At 49.9% G+C, this 22,262-nt stretch overlaps 1 protein-coding gene across 1 annotated transcript in view; it reads left to right on the plus strand.

The window, feature by feature from the left end:
- Positions 1 to 22,262, plus strand: part of baz2bb (bromodomain adjacent to zinc finger domain, 2Bb) — a 51,754-nt gene continuing 29,492 nt past the window's right edge. Inside the window, exons 1-3 of the mRNA XM_084478245.1 lie at positions 1 to 130; positions 5,438 to 5,476; positions 20,090 to 20,221. Of these exons, the coding sequence (XP_084334371.1) occupies positions 20,092 to 20,221 (130 nt within the window). The 5' untranslated portion in view covers positions 1 to 130; positions 5,438 to 5,476; positions 20,090 to 20,091. The remainder of the gene's footprint in view (positions 131 to 5,437; positions 5,477 to 20,089; positions 20,222 to 22,262) is intronic.

The following is a 22,262-nucleotide window of genomic DNA, read 5'->3' on the forward strand; positions in this document are numbered from 1 at the left end:
GCATCACTGACCCGGTCCCGCTCCCCGGTCTCCGCTCCCCGGTCCCCTCACCGGACCACACGACCCCGGGAACTAACTCAACACTTCGGCTCTCCCACCGCAGCACCAGGACGCGCTTCAGTCTAACGCGGTGAGTTGTCATTTATTGGTTTTCTCCGTGCGAAGTTTCCGCTGGCTTCCCCCGCCGCCGCCTCCCCGTCGGTCCGCCGAGCGACGCGGACGAGCGGCTAGCGGCTAGGCTAACAGTAGCTGAAGCTAGCGTGAGTGGCTGGCTCGGAGCTAACGGAGCTAACCGGGAGCTAACGGAGCTAGCGGGGAGCTGGCGCGTCGCCGCCCGCCCCTTGCCTCTCAGTGCCCCGCCGTCCTCTGGAAGTTCACCGTGGAGGAATAAAAGTTGTGGGGAATGTTCCTTAAGTATTTCCGTAGTATGCTGTCAACTTACTCTCTCACTACTAGTACTACTAGTAATATTAGTATGACTATTCCTGCTTTTCACTTGGTCCCTAGTACCGTTGTCAGGTGAACCAGACCCGGGTCCGAGTCCGACACCAGATCACCGGTTCAGACGGCGCTTCTTCTACAGCGCCGGGCTCATTTCCAAAACATTCATTTAATTTCTAAAATCCCTGTTAGAAAATCTCAGATAGAAAATATTCACTTGGTAGTAGTTGTGTCTCCAGCATCCACACGATGGACTGAACCAGGGGGAACCGAGGTGAGGGACCGGGGCTTACCTGTTGGGAACCATACCGATTGGTCGTTGGTCTAATTACTAGTTTATATTAATTGAGATTGTTTGTCCGAGAGGTCAGTGGATCTGATCGTTTGGTTTCTGTTGCTTCCTCGTTCAGCCTAGCCTACCTGGTTAAGATGTTCACTGATGACAACCCTCCATGTCTCATACTGTAGATGTTCTCAGATGTTCCCTGTTCATACTGTAGATCAGGCCTATTCAACTAGCGGCCCGTGGGCCGAATAAGGCCCTTCTTCTTCTTCTTCTTCTTCTTCTTCTTCTTCTTATTATTATTTTTTTTTTGGTTTGGTTTGGTTTTATTTATCATATTACAGTGTAATATGATATGATATGATATTACAGTGTAATATGATAAGTAAAACGAATGCATTAAACGTATGATTGTGAAAATCACCAATTCAAAAGCGAATGGACAGACAAATATTTATTAACAAAAAATGTTGTAATGATACGATTAAAAGTGAAGAAGAAAGGAATGCGTCTGACAAGTTTATTCCATGTAGTAGTACTATATCTATTAAGTTAACACTACTTTAAGTAAGATTTATTTGTAGCGATTCATTGACATAGTTTTACTCTATGTGTGGCCCCTGAATCGTATCAGTGGTTTTCCTTTTTGGCCCACTTGTTAAGGAGGTTGAATAGCCCTGCTGTAGATGTTCTCAGATGTTCCCTCTATGTTTATACGGCCCTGCTATAGAAGAGATACCAGGTCTTCGTCCTTTGGGTTCATTTAATTTCCAGTTCAAGAGGGTTAGGGTTAGTACAACGCTGTTAAGATGTTTTATACTGAGTTGAGTCATATGAATAAAACATAATAGTTTTTAACCTTTAATCAAATACACATATTTAATGGTCATTTAATTGGATATTGCATGAAACCTCAAAGTTGGTAATATTTTTATATAATAAACAATATGGGTTTGAATTAAATCGTTTTTTTGATGCAATGTAATTACTTTTCAAACTCTGGAAGAAGATCTTATTTAAATCCACATTAACACTGAGATAGGGGTGAGGATGATGGAGATTAGTTTAACACACACACACACACACACACACACACACACACACACACACACACACACACAGAATTACAGAATTATACAGAGAGAACTATCCAGATAGTCATACTATCTGGATAATACATATCATGACAAAAATATATAGTAATAATATTTAAAAAGTACTTGATATGTTTTAATGTTAATACTATATTTACACCCACATTCTCACTGTGGTGCAACACGTATGTATTGCAATCTGAGAAACAATCAGTCTGTTTAACCTGTAGGCCTACTCCACCTTCATAGGCCTACTCCACCTACATAGGCCTGCTCCACCAACATACACCTACTCCATCTACATAGGTCTACTCCACCTACATAGGCCTACCGCAAGGCAGCCTCAATTCAGATTGCACTATGTATTAGACATGCCTGGAATGTCAACATGTCTTATACCAACATGTCTCTGATGTCAACATGTCTGATATCAACATGGCTGTGATATCAACATGTCTGTGTCTGATATCAACATGTCTGTGATATCAACATGTCTGTGATATCAACATGCCTGGAAAACCAACATGTCTGTGATGCCATTGTGATTACACTAAAATACCTTACTGGCAAATTACTGCAGAGTTGTAATATTTGCCGTCATGATGGTTAATAATGAACTGAGGCAGGCCCTGTGGTAACTGAGTAGAGCAGGACCTGGTTACTGTCTGAGTAGAGCAGGCCTGTGGTTACTGAGTAGAGCAGGCCTGTGGTTACTGTCTGAGTAGAGCAGGCCTGTGGTTACTGAGTAGAGCAGGACCTGGTTACTGTCTGAGTAGAGCAGGCCTGTGGTTACTGTCTAGAGCAGGCCTGTGGTTACTGTCTGAGTAGAGCAGGACCTGGTTACTGTCTGAGTAGAGCAGGCCTGCTCCTGCTCTACTCAGACAGCAGTTCAGCTCTGCTGGTTAAACGGCCTCTCAGCCTCAGCAGTGCGATGCATCACATCACAGCCTTGATGTGTTCTAGTAACCAGCGATGAATCAACCAGCAGATACACGCTGAGGTCGCTCCCCCTCCCCGCTGTTCACTGACCTTGAGAAGAGCCACACAGGAACACACTTCTAGTATTATCCTAATATCCTCATGTTGGATCTAACCAGGAGCTCACTGTGGGCTGTCTGATTTGGGTCAATAGCAGGGTGTCATTTGAATGTAGAATCATCCCAGGTCGTATTCCCCGGGTCCTAAGGTGCTTGAAACAGCACTTTAAATGCTAGCAGCCTGTCAGAGACTATTAGTTTATGATAAGTCTTATCTCCAGACATCCAACATGTGAGAGCAGTGTTCTGAACCCGTGGGTTCAGGAGAAAGACTGGAGGACCAGGAGGGTGGAGATGGGAGTGCTGAGCTCCTCCGAGGCATGTGGGTGGAGATGGGAGGGCTTTCCCCAGGACTCGGAGCCTCCACCTTTCCTCTCCTTTGTCTCTCGTTTCTTGGCAGGTTGTGAAAGCTGGCGCTCATTAATCACAGACGGAGAACCCCTGCTGGGGGCGGAGCCGGCTCATCAAATTAGCCCTGAGCTCAACGCAAAGAGCAGCTCGCCACACAGAGCATAACGAACGGGAGCCGACCCGAGGTGAGCGCTGGATAGCTCCCCTCCGCCGCTCAGTCGGCTCATTCTGAACATCGAGGGCAGGAGGTAAGCGGTGGATAGCGCCTCTCCGCTCCTCAGTCGGCTCATGATGCTTCTGAACATTGAAGGATGACAGGAGTCCCTCTTTGTAGGTCACGGTTGACACCTCCTGATTGGGCCAGCTTGGGGGAGGTGGAGCAGTATTATGGTGGTGGATTATTAGGAATATGTCAGGCAGATTATTACCCTCTCCTCTCTCCTCCCTCCCCTCTCACTCTGCCTCCTTCCTCCTGGAGCTCCTTGTCACAGGGCTAGCCACTCTGCTCCTTGATTTAGGTGACGATGCCATGAGGCTTGATGCTGCTGTGGCCTATTTGTTGTCCTTCTTTTAGTATGCGTCTGCTCTCTCCAGTCTAAATCCCGCTGTCGTGTGGTTCTAATTCAGGGCCAGTGGTTTTACCTGAGCAGTGAAGACATTGTATGTTATTATAGTCCCCTCCTCACTTCCATATTGATCCCTTTGCATTTCAAATCTGGTCACCGCTGCCACAGAGTGGGGCCATTTTAGCTCTGCTGGCGTGTTGTTCCCTCCATCCATTTTGACTCTTTAATAGTCCCGCAGCGCAGTGCCCGATGAGGAGGCGGTGGATCCATCTCTGAATATGTTCAGGTCAGCAGCCAACTGTAAGGGGCCAGGCTAGTTGATCGGCTGGAGCGATCTTTCCCCTCCAGCACAGAGATGAGAGTGCATCTAGAATAATACAGTTTACGATTGAGTGTTTTTTTGTTCAATACACATTTTTTCAGTTATTAGATTACAGTTCAATTCCAGGACTTGTTTTTATGGAAGTGTGAAAGGTTTCTGCAACGGATCACATGAATGACGGTAAACCTCCCAGTCGGTGAAGCCTACGTACTTTCACAATACCGTTGTGTGCATCACGTCCCTGCCCCCCCCTGGTCTGAGGCGGTTATAAACGGGGGGGTGCTAGCTCCCTGGCCCCCAGTGACACAGACTTCACAACATAACTCTGTGATTGAACACAGCTGTGAGGATGAGGAAGCCAGCTCTGAGGATGTCGGCCGTTATTTATTACTCATTACTCTGCTCACCGCTTTCTCTGCAGCCTGTTGTGTAAATCCTACGCCTCACGGACGCAGGCGGTGCCCTGCTCGCACAAGGTCAAAGACGGGCCCTTCACCCCCTGACCGCGGGGCCCCCTCCTCACCGTGGGGCCCTCCCCTCCCTCACCGTGGGGCCCTCCTCTCCCTTACCATGGGGCCCTCCCTCACTGTGGGCCCTCCCCTCCCTCACCATGGGGCCCTCCCCTCCCTCATCATGGGGCCCTCCCCTCCCTCACCGTGGGGTCCTCCCTCACTGTGGGCCCTCCCCTCCCTCACCATGGGGCCCTCCCCTCCCTCACCATGGGGCCCTCCCCTCCCTCACCTTGGGCCCTCCCTCACTGTGGGCCCTCCCCTCCCTCACCATGGGGCCCTCCCCTCCCTCACCATGGGGCCCTCCCTCACTGTGGGCCCTCCCCTCCATCACCGTGGGGCCCTCCCCTCCCTCACCATGGGGCCCTCCCTCACTGTGGGCCCTCCCCTCCCTCACCGTGGGGCCCTGCCCTCCCTCACCGTGGGGCCCTGCCCTCCCTCACCGTGGGGCCCTCCCCTCCCTCACCGTGGGGCCCCCCCCTCACCCCCAAACCCCAGGTGCCCCCCACCCAGGTGTGGCCATGTCCGTGGCCCCCCCAAACCCCCCCCAGGTGTGGCCATGTCCATGGCCCCCCCAAACCCCCCCCCCCCCCACCCCACCTATGTGTGGCCATGTCCGCTCCATAAACTCTGTTGTGTTCTAGGGTTGTGTGTCGCAGCATTGTGATGTAGAGTGGAGGTTCTGAATGGACAAGTCTTCCTCCCCAGGGCCCTTAAGCCCTCCAAGATTAGCATTTTTATTTCATTTTCATGGAGCTTTGAGATAGGAATTATGCTGAATGAATAAATCAATAAAAATCAAGCAATTAAGCTGACGGTGTTGTTGTGTTGCAGGTGGAGTCAGGGTGGCAGCGCTGAGGACAGCAGCACACGGTGAGAATGCCCCCCCCTCCTCTCTGCTCTGTTTCACTGAACACACTGGGCTTTGGTCAACTGGGAGAGAGGTCTGGACAAAGCACAACGCCTTTTATTATTTAGGAATAGGATTAAAAGTTTCCAATTAGGCTTGAGATTTCACTAGGTCCTCTTTTTTTTAATTAGTTCACACTACATTACGTTTACTGCTTTTGGTTAGTGAATGTCTAATTAGTTGCCATCACAGAATTTGAATTTCAAAGTTTTTAAATTGCGTTCTGAAAAAGAACAAATCCTTTCTGGGGGCATTTTAAATGAGAGCCAAACAGGAGTAATTGGTGCCGTCTGATCCGGCCCTCATCCCCGCTCTGTCTTTAGAGGGGAGCGTGTGTTCTGAACAGGGACTGCATGGCTGCTCATGTTGCCCCTCGACGGTCGGGCTTTCCACAGCATCTGCTCCACGTTCAGCACCGTGTGACAGAGACTGACTCACACTGGACACGGCGCCAGCCATGCCTTGAGATCACGATATGAGGCCTGTCCCTCAGGTCCACAGCCATCCACCAGGGCATTGCAACAGTTCAGCAACAACCTGGGTTCTCAAAGTCTGAAGCACAGCGAGGGAAGGGCTCTGTTGGCGTGGAGCAATCTGGTGTGTTCATATTCCACTTCCCCCCAACTGCACATGTGAAATGTGAGCAATCTCCTGTTTGAGTGAACATGTGCAGAAGTGGCTCCTGCCCCCTAGACAGTGTAGAGCCGCTGAACACAGAGTCCACTGCAGGGAAAAATCTGACCCTGTAAAGACGCATTCATTCTGAGATGACTTGGTCCAGTGGGAAGGCCTGGTAGCGTCCTTACAGTTCTGACCCCGACACCAGATGCTCTCTGAAAGCTAGACTTAAAAAAACGGAGGAAAAGACCCCAGGTTCCTGTCCCCAGTTAAAGACCCCAGCCCCAGGATCTTGTCCCCAGTTAAAGACCCCGGCCCCAGGATCCTGTCCCCAGTTAAAGACCCCAGCCCCAGGATCCTGTCCCCAGTTAAAGACCCCAGCCCCAGGATATTGTCCCCAGTTAAAGACCCCGGCCCCAGGATCCTTTCCCCAGTTAAAGACCCCAGCCCCAGGATCCTGTCCCCAGTTAAAGACCCCGGCCCCAGGATCCTGTCCCCAGTTAAAGACCCCAGCCCCAGAATCTTGTCCCCAGTTAAGCTGGCACCAGCTTTACCACGGCACTTATCACCAACCCATCCTCAGTGTACCGGCCGCCCAGCCTCCCCCACACCTCCCCATGCCTCCCCTTTCCCTCCCCTTTTCCCTCCCCCATTCCCACCACAATCCTCCCCCATTCCCACCCCCAATCCCAACCAACACCTCCCCCACGCCTTCCCCACACCTCCCCCATGCCTCCCCCATGAATCCCCCATGCCCATACTACTATGTAACAGGGGCTCTGAACCCTAACCCAACTATGTCTTGTTAACTAGAACCAAGCACAATTGTCCTTGATGCTTGATTTGCTCGACCTTATTAGCATACGTAATCCTAGTGTTGAGGGATCCTTAAAGTTGGAGCGGGGCATAGCCGCGCTGCCATTGGTTGGTGAATGTCAGCCTTGCTCCACTTATTTGCTCTTTTTTCCCCTCATGATTTCCATCTCACAAATGAAAGCTAACCAAAGGCCGCTGGAGACACAGGCAGGACTCTTTGATCTGCAGATCCCTGCTCACGGACTAATGACCTGCTGCTGCTGGAGGTCCAGGGGGAGGGTGGGGTCTACGGGTCAGCAGGGTTCAGCCAGGCATCGCCTGTTGGCCTGTTGCTTTATAGGGTGGTGTTGGTGTAGAGGGTGGTGTTGGTGTAGAGGGTGGTGTTACTTTAGAGGGTGGTGTTGGTGTAGAGAGTGGTGTTGGTGTATAGGGTGGTGTTGGTGTAGAGGGTGGTGTTGGTGTAGAGGGTGGTGTTACTTTAGAGGGTGGTGTTGGTGTAGAGGGTGGTGTTGGTGTAGAGGGTGGTGTTACTTTAGAGGGTGGTGTTGGTGTATAGGGTGGTGTTGGTGTATAGGGTGGTGTTGGTGTTTAGGGTGGTGTTGGTGTAGCGGGTGGTGTTGGTGTAAAGGGTGGTGTTGGTGTATAGCAGGGGTCGGCAACCCTAGGCACGCGTGCCACCACTGGCACGTGGACGCATAATCATTGGCACACTTGCAAAAAAATATATATATTGTTTTTTTTTTCACCGCTACAATGCGGCAGCGTAATCATTACTACCGATTTGTTTTGCACTTTATTCAGTTTTGGGCATTTCCTCCCAGTGCAAATATGTTTAAATGGGTTACTGAAAGCAGTGTTCTGAATTGGGATCAATTAATCGTTTTTAAACCTATGTTGTGAGTAATAGAGAAGAAAATTTTTAAAAGATTGTTCTCAAGTGGCCTGTATGCATGGCCTTCACATGTTTTTTGCAAAGCTGTACATGTCTTAAAGATATTGATGTGGATGTTTCCATCATTCTCATATAATGTCTGTTTTTACATTTCTCACAGTGCAAATATGTTCTTGAGTTTCTGAAAGCAGTATTTTAAGATGGGATATATGTAATTATAATTTGTAAGCCCATGTTGCAAATATAACAACAACAAAAAAAAAAATGTTGATGCATGATTGTGGACTATATGGAAATAATACAATTCCAGATCTTCTGGAAATGTTTTTGGTCGCTGTGTCATAATTCAGCTTAATATTTAATATATTGTTCCTTAAGGCACACTCATTAACGAGAAAATGTCCAACTGGCACTGCATGTTGAAAAGGTTGCTGACCCCTGGTGTATAGGGTGGTGTTGGTGTAGAGGGTGGTGTTGGTGTATAGGGTGGTGTTGGTGTAGAGGGTGGTGTTGGTGTAGAGGGTGGTGTTGGTGTATAGGGTGGTGTTGGTGTAGAGGGTGGTGTCCTACTCTGGTGTTGCTGGTGTAGTAAAGAGGTCGGAGGCCCGATGGGTCAGAGCTCTGGACCTTCCCTGGGTTGTGGGGGAAGGTCCTGGCATCATGCTCATACAGCTGAGTAAACCAGGGCTGAGCTTCATCTCACTGGGACTAGGGCTGACGGTGGTCTCTTCTCCAATGAAGTGAAGCGTATTAACCAGGGTCATCTGATCTGCAGCCAGTGGTAGGAGGAGGGCTGTTGGGCTCCGAGGCTCTGTTTGTAGGCAGGATAATGGATGTTAGGGTTCAGGGAGACAGCTGGCTCTGCTGGAGGGAGTAGCAGTGCTCCACTGCCGTCAGACCCAGGGGCCCCCGAGCTCCAGTGCTGTCTAACGCATCCCACTGCCCTCGTACTGCTGAAGCTGGGCAGCAGGGATGCATCACTCGGATGATGCTGCTCTGCACCAGCCTGGTTCTTTCTCAACGCTGAAATTACCTCTTGTTTGTGTTTTTCGGTCTAATAATCTTGAATAGATTCCATCTACTCTGTGATATTAAGTGGTGGGTACTGAGTCTAGGCTGATGTTTTGCGGGGGGCTGATGAAACAATGTCTGTAGATAAGGTTGAGGGGTGAGCTCCATCTGGTTGGTCCATAAAGGGGGGCTAGGCAGAGAGGCTTCCCCGACGGGTCAGAGGCCATGCAGGCCTTGGCTCTGGGGCGGCCCTAGTCCGGCTCCACTGGGGCTCCAGGAGCCCTGGGTGACGGCTGCTCTGAGCTGAGGGGTCGTGTGCAGATGGTTGAGGGAAATTAAATCCTTATAGTGTATTTTGGCCGCCATGGCCAGCTGCCTGTAATCCCGTCTTTAGTGCTTCAGGACGAGACCAGGATGTCACTCCTCTCACTCTGCAGAAGTGAACAAAACGCGAGCAACAGAATAAACATCCCGAGGTGCAGCAGTGTCATTGTTAATTGACCTCCCCTAAGCGTCATGTACCTTGTGTAGAACAGTTTGACGATAGACCAAGAACCTCACAGGCTGCAGCCTCTGAACGCAGCCCCCAAGGTTTCAAATAACATCAGCGCTAATAAAACGCTCGCGGTCCTAGAGCTGCATAAAGCCCCACTCAGTGGATGGGAGCTGGCAGCTCCAGCGGCGTGCGCTCAGAGACCCGACCGTCAGCACTTAAGACGGCGCCCAGAGGTGAGGCCAAGGTGAGCCCCGCTGCCGCCGCCGCCACACAGTGCTCTGGATCATTGGTATTCCCACTCGGAGGCGGCGGCCCGGTGGCAGATGGAGTCTGTCAGGAGAGAGACGGCAGCTCGGCCGCATCAGGGCTGTCCCCTCCGGTCGCTGCCAGCCGCTGACGCTTCCTGTTATCAGGGATCTCAGGGCCAGGGTTTACTACCAGTTCAAATTGACCTTTTTTGCAGAGTAAAGGAAGCAAATGATAATAATTCTAATAATTTGAAATAATTGTGTTTATTTACACTCATTATTTCATATAAATCTTGTGAAACAATATGCTTAGGATCCTTTTGAAGCATTGCACCGTAACAATGTATAAGCGTGTATATATATTTCCTCCTTTAACTGTTCCTTATAAACTCATCTTGCTGTAGACCGCTGCAGCTCGCTGCCACTCGGTTGGGGCCAAACTGCTGTGTATTCACATTTCCTTTCATTCTGCATAGTCCTTCTAATTTAAACTCAATATGCCAGGATTAAGTCCTTCATTAAAATGCACAGTAGGTTACTCTGAGACACAGTAGGAGACAGATACACTGCGCTCACTATTCTCCGTCTATGAGAGTAAACAGATGGGCAGAGGCTGTCTGGCTGCATACTCTTTCTTTGGCATTAAAAATCTAATTTGAACGTAGGCGAAAGATCCTCTGGATCTTTGAATAACATTGGTAATGCATTAGCCTTAATGGCCTTTCCAGGCTTTTAGTTGTGTCGCCTGGCATCCCTTTGGTGGTTTGCTGTTTTTAATTAGAGAGGTTTCACTTCACAGTAATGAATTTACTCCGTCTAAAGATTTTTAATGAAATGTTATTAATTTAGCAGGACATCCAGGTATTTTGTTCTGTTATTTTTATCACAAACATTAGGCCACATAAGTGCCCAGAATGAGGCGGTGATATGCAATCATTATTCTCTGCTGACAGCGAATACGAGGCGGGAGAAAATACTGAAAGGTCAGGGAACGAAATGAGGAGAAAGAAGAAACGAGGCAGAAAGCAAAGGACACGTAGAGCCGGTTTAATATGTATATATTTCAGCTTGATGGTTGATTTCATTAGCACTGCTCATTGTTATGCATGGCCTGTCCTCCTGCAGCAAAATGAATATTGTATTCTCATAGCCTGAATATTTAGGAGGAAATGTTTGAATTTACATGGCATCCTTCAGAGGAACAGTGATGCCTCCTCCCTGTCCATCATCCCCACAACAATTACAACGTGTTCTACTGCAATGCAATTACAATAAAGGGTTTCATTCACAATGTTCTGTTGAGCTGCTTTCAAATGCACCTTATGTTCAGAATGGGGCTTTGGTTATTCTGAATAAAGTCCATTAATCTGTGCATTTCACAAGAAAACAAAACCTTCTGCTTTGTGTCCTATACTATAAGAAAGCACTGGAAAATTATATCTAGGTCAAGGTAGGTAGGAGAGTCTAACAAAGCTAAAACATGCTCAATGTATGTCATTATGAAAGATGAAGAGCGGTGTCGTTAGTATCTGCTCCATCCCTCGAGAGGCTCAGTCCAGCTGAACACGAGACATGAGACTGAGCAGGAGACATGGGACTGAGCCGGAGACATGGGACTGAGCCGGAGACATGGGACTGAGCAGGAGACATGGGACTGAGCAGGAGACATGGGACTGAGCAGGAGACATGGGACTGAGCAGGAGACATGGGACTGAGCAGGAGACATGGGACTGAGCAGGAGACATGGGACTGAGCCGGAGACATGGGACTGAGCAGGAGACATGGGACTGAGCAGGAGACATGGGACTGAGCCGGAGACATGGGACTGAGCAGGAGACATGAGACTGAGCAGGAGACATGGGACTGAGCAGGAGACATGGGACTGAGCCGGAGACATGGGACTGAGCAGGAGACATGGGACTGAGCAGGAGACATGGGACTGAGCAGGAGACATGGGACTGAGCTGGAGACATGGGACTGAGCAGGAGACATGGGACTGAGCAGGAGACATGAGACTGAGCAGGAGACATGGGACTGAGCAGGAGACATGGGACTGAGCAGGAGACATGGGACTGAGCCGGAGACATGGGACTGAGCAGGAGACATGGGACTGAGCAGGAGACATGGGACTGAGCAGGAGACATGGGACTGAGCAGGAGACATGGGACTGAGCAGGAGACATGGGACTGAGCAGGAGACATGAGACTGAGCAGGAGACATGGGACTGAGCAGGAGACATGAGACTGAGCAGGAGACATGGGACTGAGCAGGAGACATGGGACTGAGCTGGAGACATGGGACTGAGCAGGAGACATGGGACTGAGCAGGAGACATGGGACTGAGCTGGAGACATGGGACTGAGCAGGAGACATGGGACTGAGCAGGAGACATGAGACTGAGCAGGAGACATGGGACTGAGCAGGAGACATGAGACTGAGCAGGAGACATGGGACTGAGCAGGAGACATGGGACTGAGCAGGAGACATGGGACTGGGCGGTCATATGCTTCAATGTGCAGGCAGCAGTGCACCCTCACCTGAAGGTCTCTGCCAACGTGTTGGTGCTCTGGTCCTGCTCCATGAAGCCATGCGGCGCCTGGTTGTGTCTCTGTGGAGGGGTGTTCCGCTGCCACCTGTCCTGTTTCAGCCCTGGCTGCACAGTGCTCTCAGGGGCCGTCCAGGTGTGGTCACTGTGCGGAGCACCTCCATTAGCTCCTCGCTCCACAACCTCCTCCCGGGACCAGGAGCAGGACGCACTATGGTTTCATATAGATCTTTGGTAGGACCATCGGGATTGTAGTCTTAATCAGTGAAGATGCGAGAATGTTTTTTATTCGAGAAAATGATTGTTATATAATGTCAATGTACTTGACAATCCAAATGAAGACCTCTGCCATCCCTTTGAACTGTTGATAGAGTCGATGGAGTCATGTATGATGGTGTGTTCTCACGGTGTGTTCTCACGGTGTGTTTTGGTGTACATGATCTGTACTGAAGGTATTCTAATCCCTGTTCTTATGGGTACAGTTAGCTGGTCCTTGATTAGACCCTACGGCTTCTTGTTATTCCTTCAGTTTGTTTCTATTGAGGGGGGCGACTCAAGACATGAAACAGACCAATAATACAAACCCTGTTTCCCAACTTGTCTAATATAGTATCAGAGCTGAGAGCAGGTGGAATGGCTGCTCCTGTGTAACACAGACAGGCTCTGCTGCAGAACCAGTCGCCTGATGGATAATAGATTAATTTAGCGAGGAGAAATGGAGCTCTTTTCTTTTTTAAGATGGCTCAGAGGCAGACAGGAAATTAGTTATTTTCCCTGCACATTCATCAAAATAAAAATAGTCTGCTGATCATCCCCAGTGACTCCCAGCGCTCCATTGAAGCCACAGCTGCTGCTCTGTGGGCCTGGTGGAGCCTCTCCACTGAGCTCAGGTGGTACTGGGGAAACTAGACCTGCTTTCTGCCCTCTCTTCTCCTTCTCTTTGGCCCTGTCTTTGGTTTCACTGCTTTTGAGCCTGCACGCCGTCGTACCCGGGAATGACCTATTTAACGGTGTAACCTTGAACCCTCACAAACTGCCTGTAGAAGAGTGTAACCAGTGGCTGCCTCTAACACATGACGGCTTCTAACACATGAAGGCCTCTAACACATGGAGCCAGCGTCTGCCTCTAACACATGAAGGCCTCTAACACATGGAGCCAGCGTCTGCCTCTAACACATGGAGCCAGCGTCTGCCTCTAACACATGGAGCCAGCGGAGGCTGAGACAGTTACCTTCCACCTGGACTTGCTTTTGCTCTGTGAAGAGGTTCTTGTGTGTTGGTTGATGTGCCTTTTGTCTGAACTCAATATATTTGTATATATTAATCGTAATAACCAATATACCGGTAGTTGGCATGCAATGTCAACCATTTCCCTCACTGGTTCAGCCTGGTGAATGTTATTAGCTCACTGGTTCATCCTGGTGAATGTTATTAGCTCACTAATGAACCTTCCCACCATGTGTCATCTGAAAACATGGATCTGCCTCTCAGAATAGATGCGGTCATATTTGTGAGAAATCGTTTCCCATGTGACGAGGAGAAAGAGAGAGTGCATGAGGGCTGCCAGCTCCTCTTAATGCAGCCTGTGCTGCTGTGTAATTCAACACCTCTGAACTGGAGGAAACACTCTTCTTTCTGCTTCTTTTAGAGGCCGCTACTATTGTAGAGGTCTAATGGCGCATTTCCACCGGTGGGTACGTTTCGGACCCAGCACGCCTCAGCCCAGTAGTGAGGGTGCGGTATAGCCCAGCTCAGTTACGGCTCGCGTTTCCACCGCCGCCAGTACCCTTATGGTAGGGTGGGGTTTAAGCCGGGCAGCGATAGCCGCGGCAGCTACGTAAGCATCGTGACCTCATAGCAGCCTGACACAGTGTAGCCTGCTATTAAATCCAAGGAAAAAGAAGAACGCGCACAATGAACAAAGAGCAACAATGTAGGACGGCGAACAGTCCGGACCACACACACTTTTGGCACCTTTGCAGACTGAACCGACCCGCACCCTCCGTTGGAAATACGGGGAAATATGGGTTAACCACAAACACTTTCCCCTGATATTTTATAAATACTGTACTAATTATGTGGCTTTATGTACCGCTACAAAAGTAATGATTGTATAACAGCCCATCCTTTTGGTTTGAAGTGCTGCTGGTTATTTAGATGTAGATTCAGTGTTCTCCAAACGGCACCAGAACAGCGTCTACCTGCTGACCTAGTGCGATGCTGAGGACTCAATCTGTTGTTTCTCTCTTGATTTCCGCTGCAGATTATAAGCAGAGGTGGCCTGACCTTCAAAGCTGCTTTTCACACACTTGCAATTTATAATCTGCTCTTCAATTATATATTCTTCCAGGGGAAACTGTGGACGCGTTGAGTCAAGTTTACAATATTCAAGGTGATCCAAGATATCTTGTAGGTATTTTTTTGATGAAGTGAATGTTTTAAATGTGACGTTGTGTATAAATATTGAAGTGGTTGTATATTACTATTTAAATGATGGCCTCAGGACATAGTGACCAGCGGTCTGAGTGACAGAGTAATGTCATGAGTCAGCTGAGTGCTAGGATCACTGGTCTGCAGAGGGAGTCTGCTAGACCATGAGGCTGATGCTTCAGAGTGAGTCTGTTAGAGGCTGATGCTTCAGAGTGAGTCTGTTAGCTGACTGATTGACCGCTACAGGTTTCTTAGTGAGTGGCATCTTGTCCTGCAGGCGAAACATGAAGGTGTGAATGTGTTGAACTTCTTTTGTAATTCAAATATCATGATTATATCATTAATTAGTTCATATGTTTATGATTGAGTCATGCTGCAGTAACGACTGACAGGCTGGTGTGTGACCGGAGCTGCTTTTCTTTGTCTGTCTTTGTGCTGATGAACGCAGTATGGCTCTCTATCCCTCCCTCTCTCTCTACCTCCCTCTCTCTATCCCTCCCTCTCTCTCTACCTCCTTCGCTCTAACCCTCCCTCTCTCTATCCCTCCCTCTCTCTCTCCCTCCCTCTTTCTATACCTCGCTCTCTCTACCTCCCTCTCTCTCTACCTCTCTCTCTCTCTACCTCCCTCTCTCTCTACCTCTCTCTCTATACCTCCCTCTCTCTATACCTCCCTCTCTCTATACCTCTCTCTCTATACCTCTGGTTCTCTCTCTAATCTCTGAACGAGATGTACAGAGAGAGAGAGGTAGAGAGAACGAGAGGTATCCCTCTCTCCATCCCTCTCTCTACCAGCGGGGGCTTTCTGCTCCTCTCAGACCCCCCCCCCCGACACGGTGATGTCATCAGGCCTGTGGCGCTGATGTATTTAGAGGAATGTGGAATATTTCTGATTTCAATCACGAACACAGCTGTGTGTGTGTGTGTGTGTGTCTGTGTGTCTGTCCTGACCACGACAGAGTAAAAGCACCTCCCCTTAATAGATATACGCAAAGGTATTTTTAGATGTGGGCTACATTAAAATTGCAAGAATACTTTATTGCCTTAATCTATTAATTAACCTAGTCATGGTACTATTAAACTGAATTTATTAAATTCTTGACTTCCCTTTGGGGCCCAGGCCTAAAGCCAGTCTGGTTCCTCTGTTGGTCCTCATGCAGGCGGAGGTGGGCTGTTTTAGGTGGGGCTGTGGATGGTTTGCCCTCCAAACCATCTCAGCAGTGTCCTGTGTCTGTCAGAGAAACCCTCCTTCTGGGGACTGACAGGCCTGTTTCTGCACCAGCTAGTTAATGAGCTCTAGTTAGGGCTGACTACCAATATGGAGAGCCATCTTTAAAGGCTTCATCGTAGATTGTGTTTTTGGCCATGAGTCCCGGTCCAGCTGCTGCCCCCTTGCTTTGTGTGGATCTTCTGAGTGGCGAGGTGAAGCTCTGTCCCTTGTGTTTCCTTAAGAAGAGCGCAGTGGATCACCACTTGGTTGGTGTGAGAACAACAGTGTGAGGCTCTGTGAACAGACCGGATGCTGCTTTTTCACGCTGCTAATAATGAGTGTGTCAATATTTCAATATTTTCCAGGGACCATTTTGCAAAAGGTTCTACACGGATCATCATGGTTATTTTAATGATAAGGTAGTGTTACCATTAAAAATAAAGAAAGCTGGTGTGAAAGTGTCTATACCTGTGTGCTACGATGCAGGCAGCTTCCTCCACCCTCCGTGTCTTAGCGCTGCTCAGAGGCCAACCCTGAGTCCTCTCATTGTGTCCTGTTCCAGAGTGCTGGATTAGCCTCCCCTGGCCCCTCACATACCTCCATCTGTAGCATGTGGCCAAAACACTCAATTAAGCAGTGATGAAAATGTTTGGCCCTCCCCTCCACCACCTCCACTTCCACCCCCTCCACCTCCACCACCTCCCCCTTCACCTCCTCCACCCCCTCCACCTCCACCACCTCCCCCTCCACCTCCACCACCTCCCCCTTCACCTCCTCCACCTCCTCCACCCCCTCCATCACCTCCACCTCCACCACCTCCCCCTCCACCTCCACTTCCATCACCTCCACTTCCACCACCTCCCCCTTCACCTCCTCCACCCCCTCCACCTCCACTTCCACCACCTCCACCTCCACCTCCACTTCCACCACCTCCACCTCCACCTCCACCTCCACTTCTACCACCTCCACTTCCACCACATCCACCTCCCCCTTAGCCCCTGGGTGGTCCTCTTTCACTTCTACTCATATAGACCATAATCTAGACCACCTTCTAGACTATCATATAGACCCTAATCTAGACCACCTTCTAGACTATCATATAGACCCTAATCTAGACCACCTTCTAGACTATCATATAGACCCTAATCTAGACCACCTTCTAGACTATCATATAGACCATAATCTAGACCACCTTCTAGACTATCATATAGACTATAATCTAGACCATAGTCTAGACCATCTCGCTGTATCCCCCAGGAGAGCAAGCATGTTTTTCTCTCCTAGTTTCATTGGCAGCAGCACATAATCACAGTAATGATGCCTTCAGGAAATGATGGAACATGATGTAGGAGTAAACAGGGAGGGTGAGATGGGAATCTGAGTAATGTGTAGTAATATCACGGTGTATGCGTGATTATCTGTAATAAGCATGGGCTTTTTCTACCCTCTCCACTCTGCTCTTGGAACACGGTATACAAAGAAGGAGGTGTTGACTGCAACAGAGAGCGCGCTGCTCCGTTAGTGTGACGGCCCTGCCTCTTTGTTGTATTGTGTGACGATGGCGGCTGCATCAGGGCTGCCTGCCTGCCCCTTCTCCTCTCTCCCCCTCGCAGCAGCTCATTAAGATGCGCGTGGAGCCTGCATATTTTATGGCTAATGCGTGTGCCTGACGGGCCGGGGAGCGGGCGCCTCAGGAATGTGTCCGTGATGGATGTCAGTCGCCATGTTTCACCTGGATCCCCGTTCCGTCTCCTCCCGGCGCTCGCTCCGTGTGGAAATGACGGGCGCTCGTTGAGAGGCGTGCTCGTTGAGAGGCGTGCTCGCGTGGCGGTGAAGGACGAATGTGTTTCATCCGTCCATCAGGGGTCGTTTGCTTCCTTTCCCCCCTCTTTTATTGACGGCAGAATTCAATATGTGTTGCAAACGTCGATGGGAGCGGAAAGGCCTTTTGGGCGGGGAAGGCGACCCTGAAAGACGTCCTGCAGGATGATGGTGACGGAGCGCTCTGTCCCTCCACCCGAGGAGGAGGGGCTGTTACTATCATTATGGATGAGGAGCCAGGTGGGAAGTGTGCGCGCACAACAGGTCAAAGATGTGATTATAACCAGACATGATGGGCTCGGGGGACGGGGGCTGGAAGCTGGCGGGGGGGGGGGGGGGTGGGGGCTGGCGTGTGGGGCTGGTGGCAGTGCCTCCCCTCCCACGGAGCACCCCGTGGGGGGGGGCGTGTGGGGCTGGTGGCAGTGCCCCCCCCTCCCACGGCGCACCTGGGGGGGCCGCCCAGCATGGCCCAGCACTGCCATCTGTCACCCTGCAGCCGCTGGGTACGGCTGAGGCCACTCCTCAGAGGCCAGCATGAGGCTCCCACATCCACTGGAGAACAAGGTGGTCCTCTGGGGCTGCAAGCCTCTCATTCCCTGTTCAGTTCCCGTTCGGTTCCCCGTTCTGTTCCCCACGCGTTCAGTTCCCGTTCGGTTCCCGTTTGGTTCCCGTTCAGTTCAGGGCTGCAGGATTATCACTGTTCACTGGCTTCGACCGTCTGTCCTCATGCAGACACACAGCATGCTCACAGGCTAACAGCCCGACCTGTAGTCACACACATCACACACATATGCACACGCACCACATGGCCGTCTGTCCGTCATACCTCGTAGCTCTAGCAGAAGGCTCTGTTTGGCTTGGTGCCCAAATATTTATTTAGGTCTCATAATTATGTGTTGTTATAAAGAGCGTTAAAATCACTGTCTCCTCAGAATACAAGAACCCAGGGTGTGGTTACCAGGCTGATCTCAAACCCGGGACCCCACTATGATGCTGCCTCAGTCATACTGCTCTAGAAAGTGTGTGTGTGTGTGTGTGTGTGTGGTATGTAAATGGTTGTGATTCAGAGATCTATCAGTATTCTAGCTGCAGACGACCAAACTAGGTTCCCTCGTGGTTTACGTTTCGCTGGCTCTCCTTTTAAACTGTTTTTGGTGAGACCTGAACATAAGGAAACATTTGTTCTGACGTTACTGAAATGTCAGTTTGCTTTGGCTGCAGAACGCGATGGCCCAAGAGGAAACCAGCATTTGCGACACTGGCAGTGAAATGCAGAAGTGGGTAAACAACAGCCTTAGTGCCACCGTAGAGCTGGACCCTGGTCCCTTAGTGCCACCGTAGAGCTGGATCCTGGTCCCTTAGTGTCACCGTAGAGCTGGATCCTGGTCCCTTAGTGCCACCGTAGAGCTGGATCCTGGTCCCTTAGTGCCACCGTAGAGCTGGACCCTGGTCCCTTAGTGCCACCGTAGAGCTGGATCCTGGTCCCTTAGTGTCACCGTAGAGCTGGATCCTGGTCTCTTAGTGTCACCATAGAGCTGGACACAGCATCACAGAAAGCAGCTGGGTGTGATGTTCCATAACTGACCTCAGGTCCACAAACATCAGGGACAGTCTGAGAACAGGATCAGTGATATGAAGTCACCTCCTATTTTTCTACCAATGAGAAACACACACATGGCTCATTCTCTCCAGCCCGCCAATAGCTTCCATGTGTATATATAAACATGTGTCTATGTACTATTTAGCTTTTGATGGATAGATTGGTCTTCCATGTATACATGTGGATATGTAACTAGCGTGGTGTCATGGCATCTCCTCAGTCGTTGGCAGTGAGGGACACCACTTGATATTCAGATGAGGGTTCCTCTTCTCCAGTTAATCACCCTCCTCGTCTGAGCGCTGAGAGCCACCAGAGAGAGCTACAGATTGTTGCTGTAATATAAAGTAGTCCAGCAGAGAACGGCCGTGGCGGCAAAACCGCAATCAGGTTTAGGTGTTAGAGAGGATTTGGGAGGCGGCCTGGTGTGTTGACGGACACGGGGTGTGGCAGTATAACAGAAACACCAGCTAGGGCCTCCTGTAAGCCTTCTGCTGAACCAGAGGCGCTGGTTGGGAGGGTGGAGACAGGACAGAGGGCACGCCTATCTCAATACTGTGTCTGTGATGGAGCAGTAGGTGGTGTTGCTCTGTCTCCTCCTCCCTGTGATGGAGCAGTAGGTGGTGTTGCTCTGTTTCCTCCTCCTCCTCCCTGTGATGGAGCAGTAGGTGGTGTTGCTCTGTCTCCTCCTCCTCCTCCCTGTGATGGAGCAGTAGGTGGTGTTGCTCTGTCTCCTCCCTGTGATGGAGCAGTAGGTGGTGTTGCTCTGTCTCCTCCCCCTGTGATGGAGCAGTAGGTGGTGTTGCTCTGTCTCCTCCTCCCTGTGATGGAGCAGTAGGTGGTGTTGCTCTGTCTCCTCCTCCCTGTGTTAAAGTGTTGATTGGTTGTGTTTACAGGTATGGAGTCCGGAGGGAGGCTGGCCTCTTCCCCGGGCCGCCCCGCCCCACCCTGCGGCCCCACCTCGGCCCAGACCCCCTCTGAAGGCGGGCCACCCCCCGGAGCCCCCCGGGCCCCCAGCCCCCCGTGCGGTACGTAGCTAGGAACCAAGTGAGAGGCCCCGGGGGGCATGTGACATAGTAACTGTTGAGAGGACATGTGACGTAGTAACTGTTGAGAGGACATGTGACGTAGTAAATGTTGAGAGGACATGGGACGTAGTAACTGTTGAGAGGACATGTGACGTAGTAACTGTTGAGAGGACATGTGACGTAGTAAGTGTTGTAGACTCCAGGTCTCCATTGGTTATCTGCGTGTGTTGCTCTGGGCTGATGCTCAGTGTGGGCTCACCTCATTATTCCTGAGGCCTGATTCACTTCCAGGTCGTTACGTTTCATTATTCCGCTCACGCTCCGGCAGATGTTTTTTCACCCAGGTGTAATTAAGATCGGCGCATTAAGGTGCCCCAGCACCCTCTCCCAGCCCGGCTTCACACTTTCTCCGACAGTTTCGGTCGGAGTGGGAAAGCTGCTGAATTAATGAGTGCCAACGATTAAGAGTGTGGCGGCAGCGGCGGCGGGCTGACAGCCTTTAGCTCCAGTTTAGCCCGCCGGCTCGGAGGCATCTGCCATGGCGCCGAGCTGTGCGGACATCCTCGTGTTTCTGCTGCATACTAATTGTGGTCAAAGCTATTATGCAGTAGTGACGCCTAAGCTGTCAGCCCGCCCCTGACCGGGAAATAACATGCAAATGTTCACACTGTGAATTGGGGGAGGGTTTGAAAAGGGGGGATGATAAGAAATGCTTCAAAAAGAAAGAAGTGGTGTTTTTTTTGTCATGCTGTTACAATGAGGAACACACTGGAGACATCCTCCTGAATTATTCATTCCTCAGACCCCCATACACCAAACGTGCAGCGAGATTCTCCAGATCATTTAATTTATTGTGGACTGAGCGCTGAGTGGTGAAAGCAGAGCGGCACCTCAGTGTCACTGCAGCCCTCAGAACCTCAGTGTCACTGCAGCTCCTTCAGAACCTCAGTGTCACTGCAGCTCCTTCAGAACCTCAGTGTCACTGCAGCCCTCAGAACCTCAGTGTCACTGCAGCTCCTTCGGAACCCGTAGATTCTCTAAAGCTTTCCTGTACCTGTGCTGGAGCTGGGAGTAGGGCTGCTCGATTATGGAAAAAAAATCATAATCATGATTATTTTGGTCAATATTAAAATCACGATTATCTAAACGATTATTTTTGAGTTCGAAAACATGATGCATCTATTCAGCATTTCTCTCCAAAAAAATACACGAAAATAAGTATCCAGCTGCAATTGAAAACATCTGTGGAGTGAAGGTGGAGTCAGAGGGACAGCTGGAGGATCAGGGGGAGAGCCAAACACAAAGAGCTTCTGAAGTCATCATAGAATGAAGAACTTAGGCTTGAGGAGTTTCTGTCTGCCGTTATTTAGTTGATAGAAGCATGTGGGTAGATGTTGGACACCATGAGATCCATTTGCAGTATGACTACAGCAGTCATTATGTAAGGGATAATGTATAGAATGCCGGTCATTATCGGGAAATAAGCCCAGACAGGGCGAACCGGACGTGTAGCGGAGGTGTCTTGCTTTGCCCTGAAGAGGCTTATTTCCCAATAATGACCAGCGAAGTTCTATACATTATCCCACTTATTACATGGTTACTTGCCAAAACAAAAAAATTACTTCACACGGTGTGTCTTTTTACAATTTATTTGTTACCAGCATTCGTAGTGTTGATCAGCAGAGAAATAGTCCGCCAAAGGCGTTGACGTCTTGCTTTGCCCTGTCGGGGCTTATTTCCCGATAATGACCGGTGACGTTCTATCGCTCCGTTCACCAATGCAAGTGAACGGAGCATTCCACAGCATTGAGAAGAGCCATGTAATAATTAAGCAATAGATCACGACAGGCTGTGGTATACGGTCATTATACCACAGTTAAGGGGCGTTGTCGTTGGCGTTGGCGACCCCCTTAACTGTGGTATAATGACCGTATACCACTGACTGAAGTGATCTATTGCTTTTATAAAACGGTTATGTAAGTATGGCGAAATGAAAGTCATAGACACCGTCAATTTTGAGAAAGCGACAAAGTCGGAAAAG

The sequence above is a fragment of the Micromesistius poutassou genome, assembly GCF_964030765.1.
Source record: "Micromesistius poutassou genome assembly, chromosome: 14".
In the NCBI taxonomy this organism is placed as follows: domain Eukaryota; kingdom Metazoa; phylum Chordata; class Actinopteri; order Gadiformes; family Gadidae; genus Micromesistius; species Micromesistius poutassou.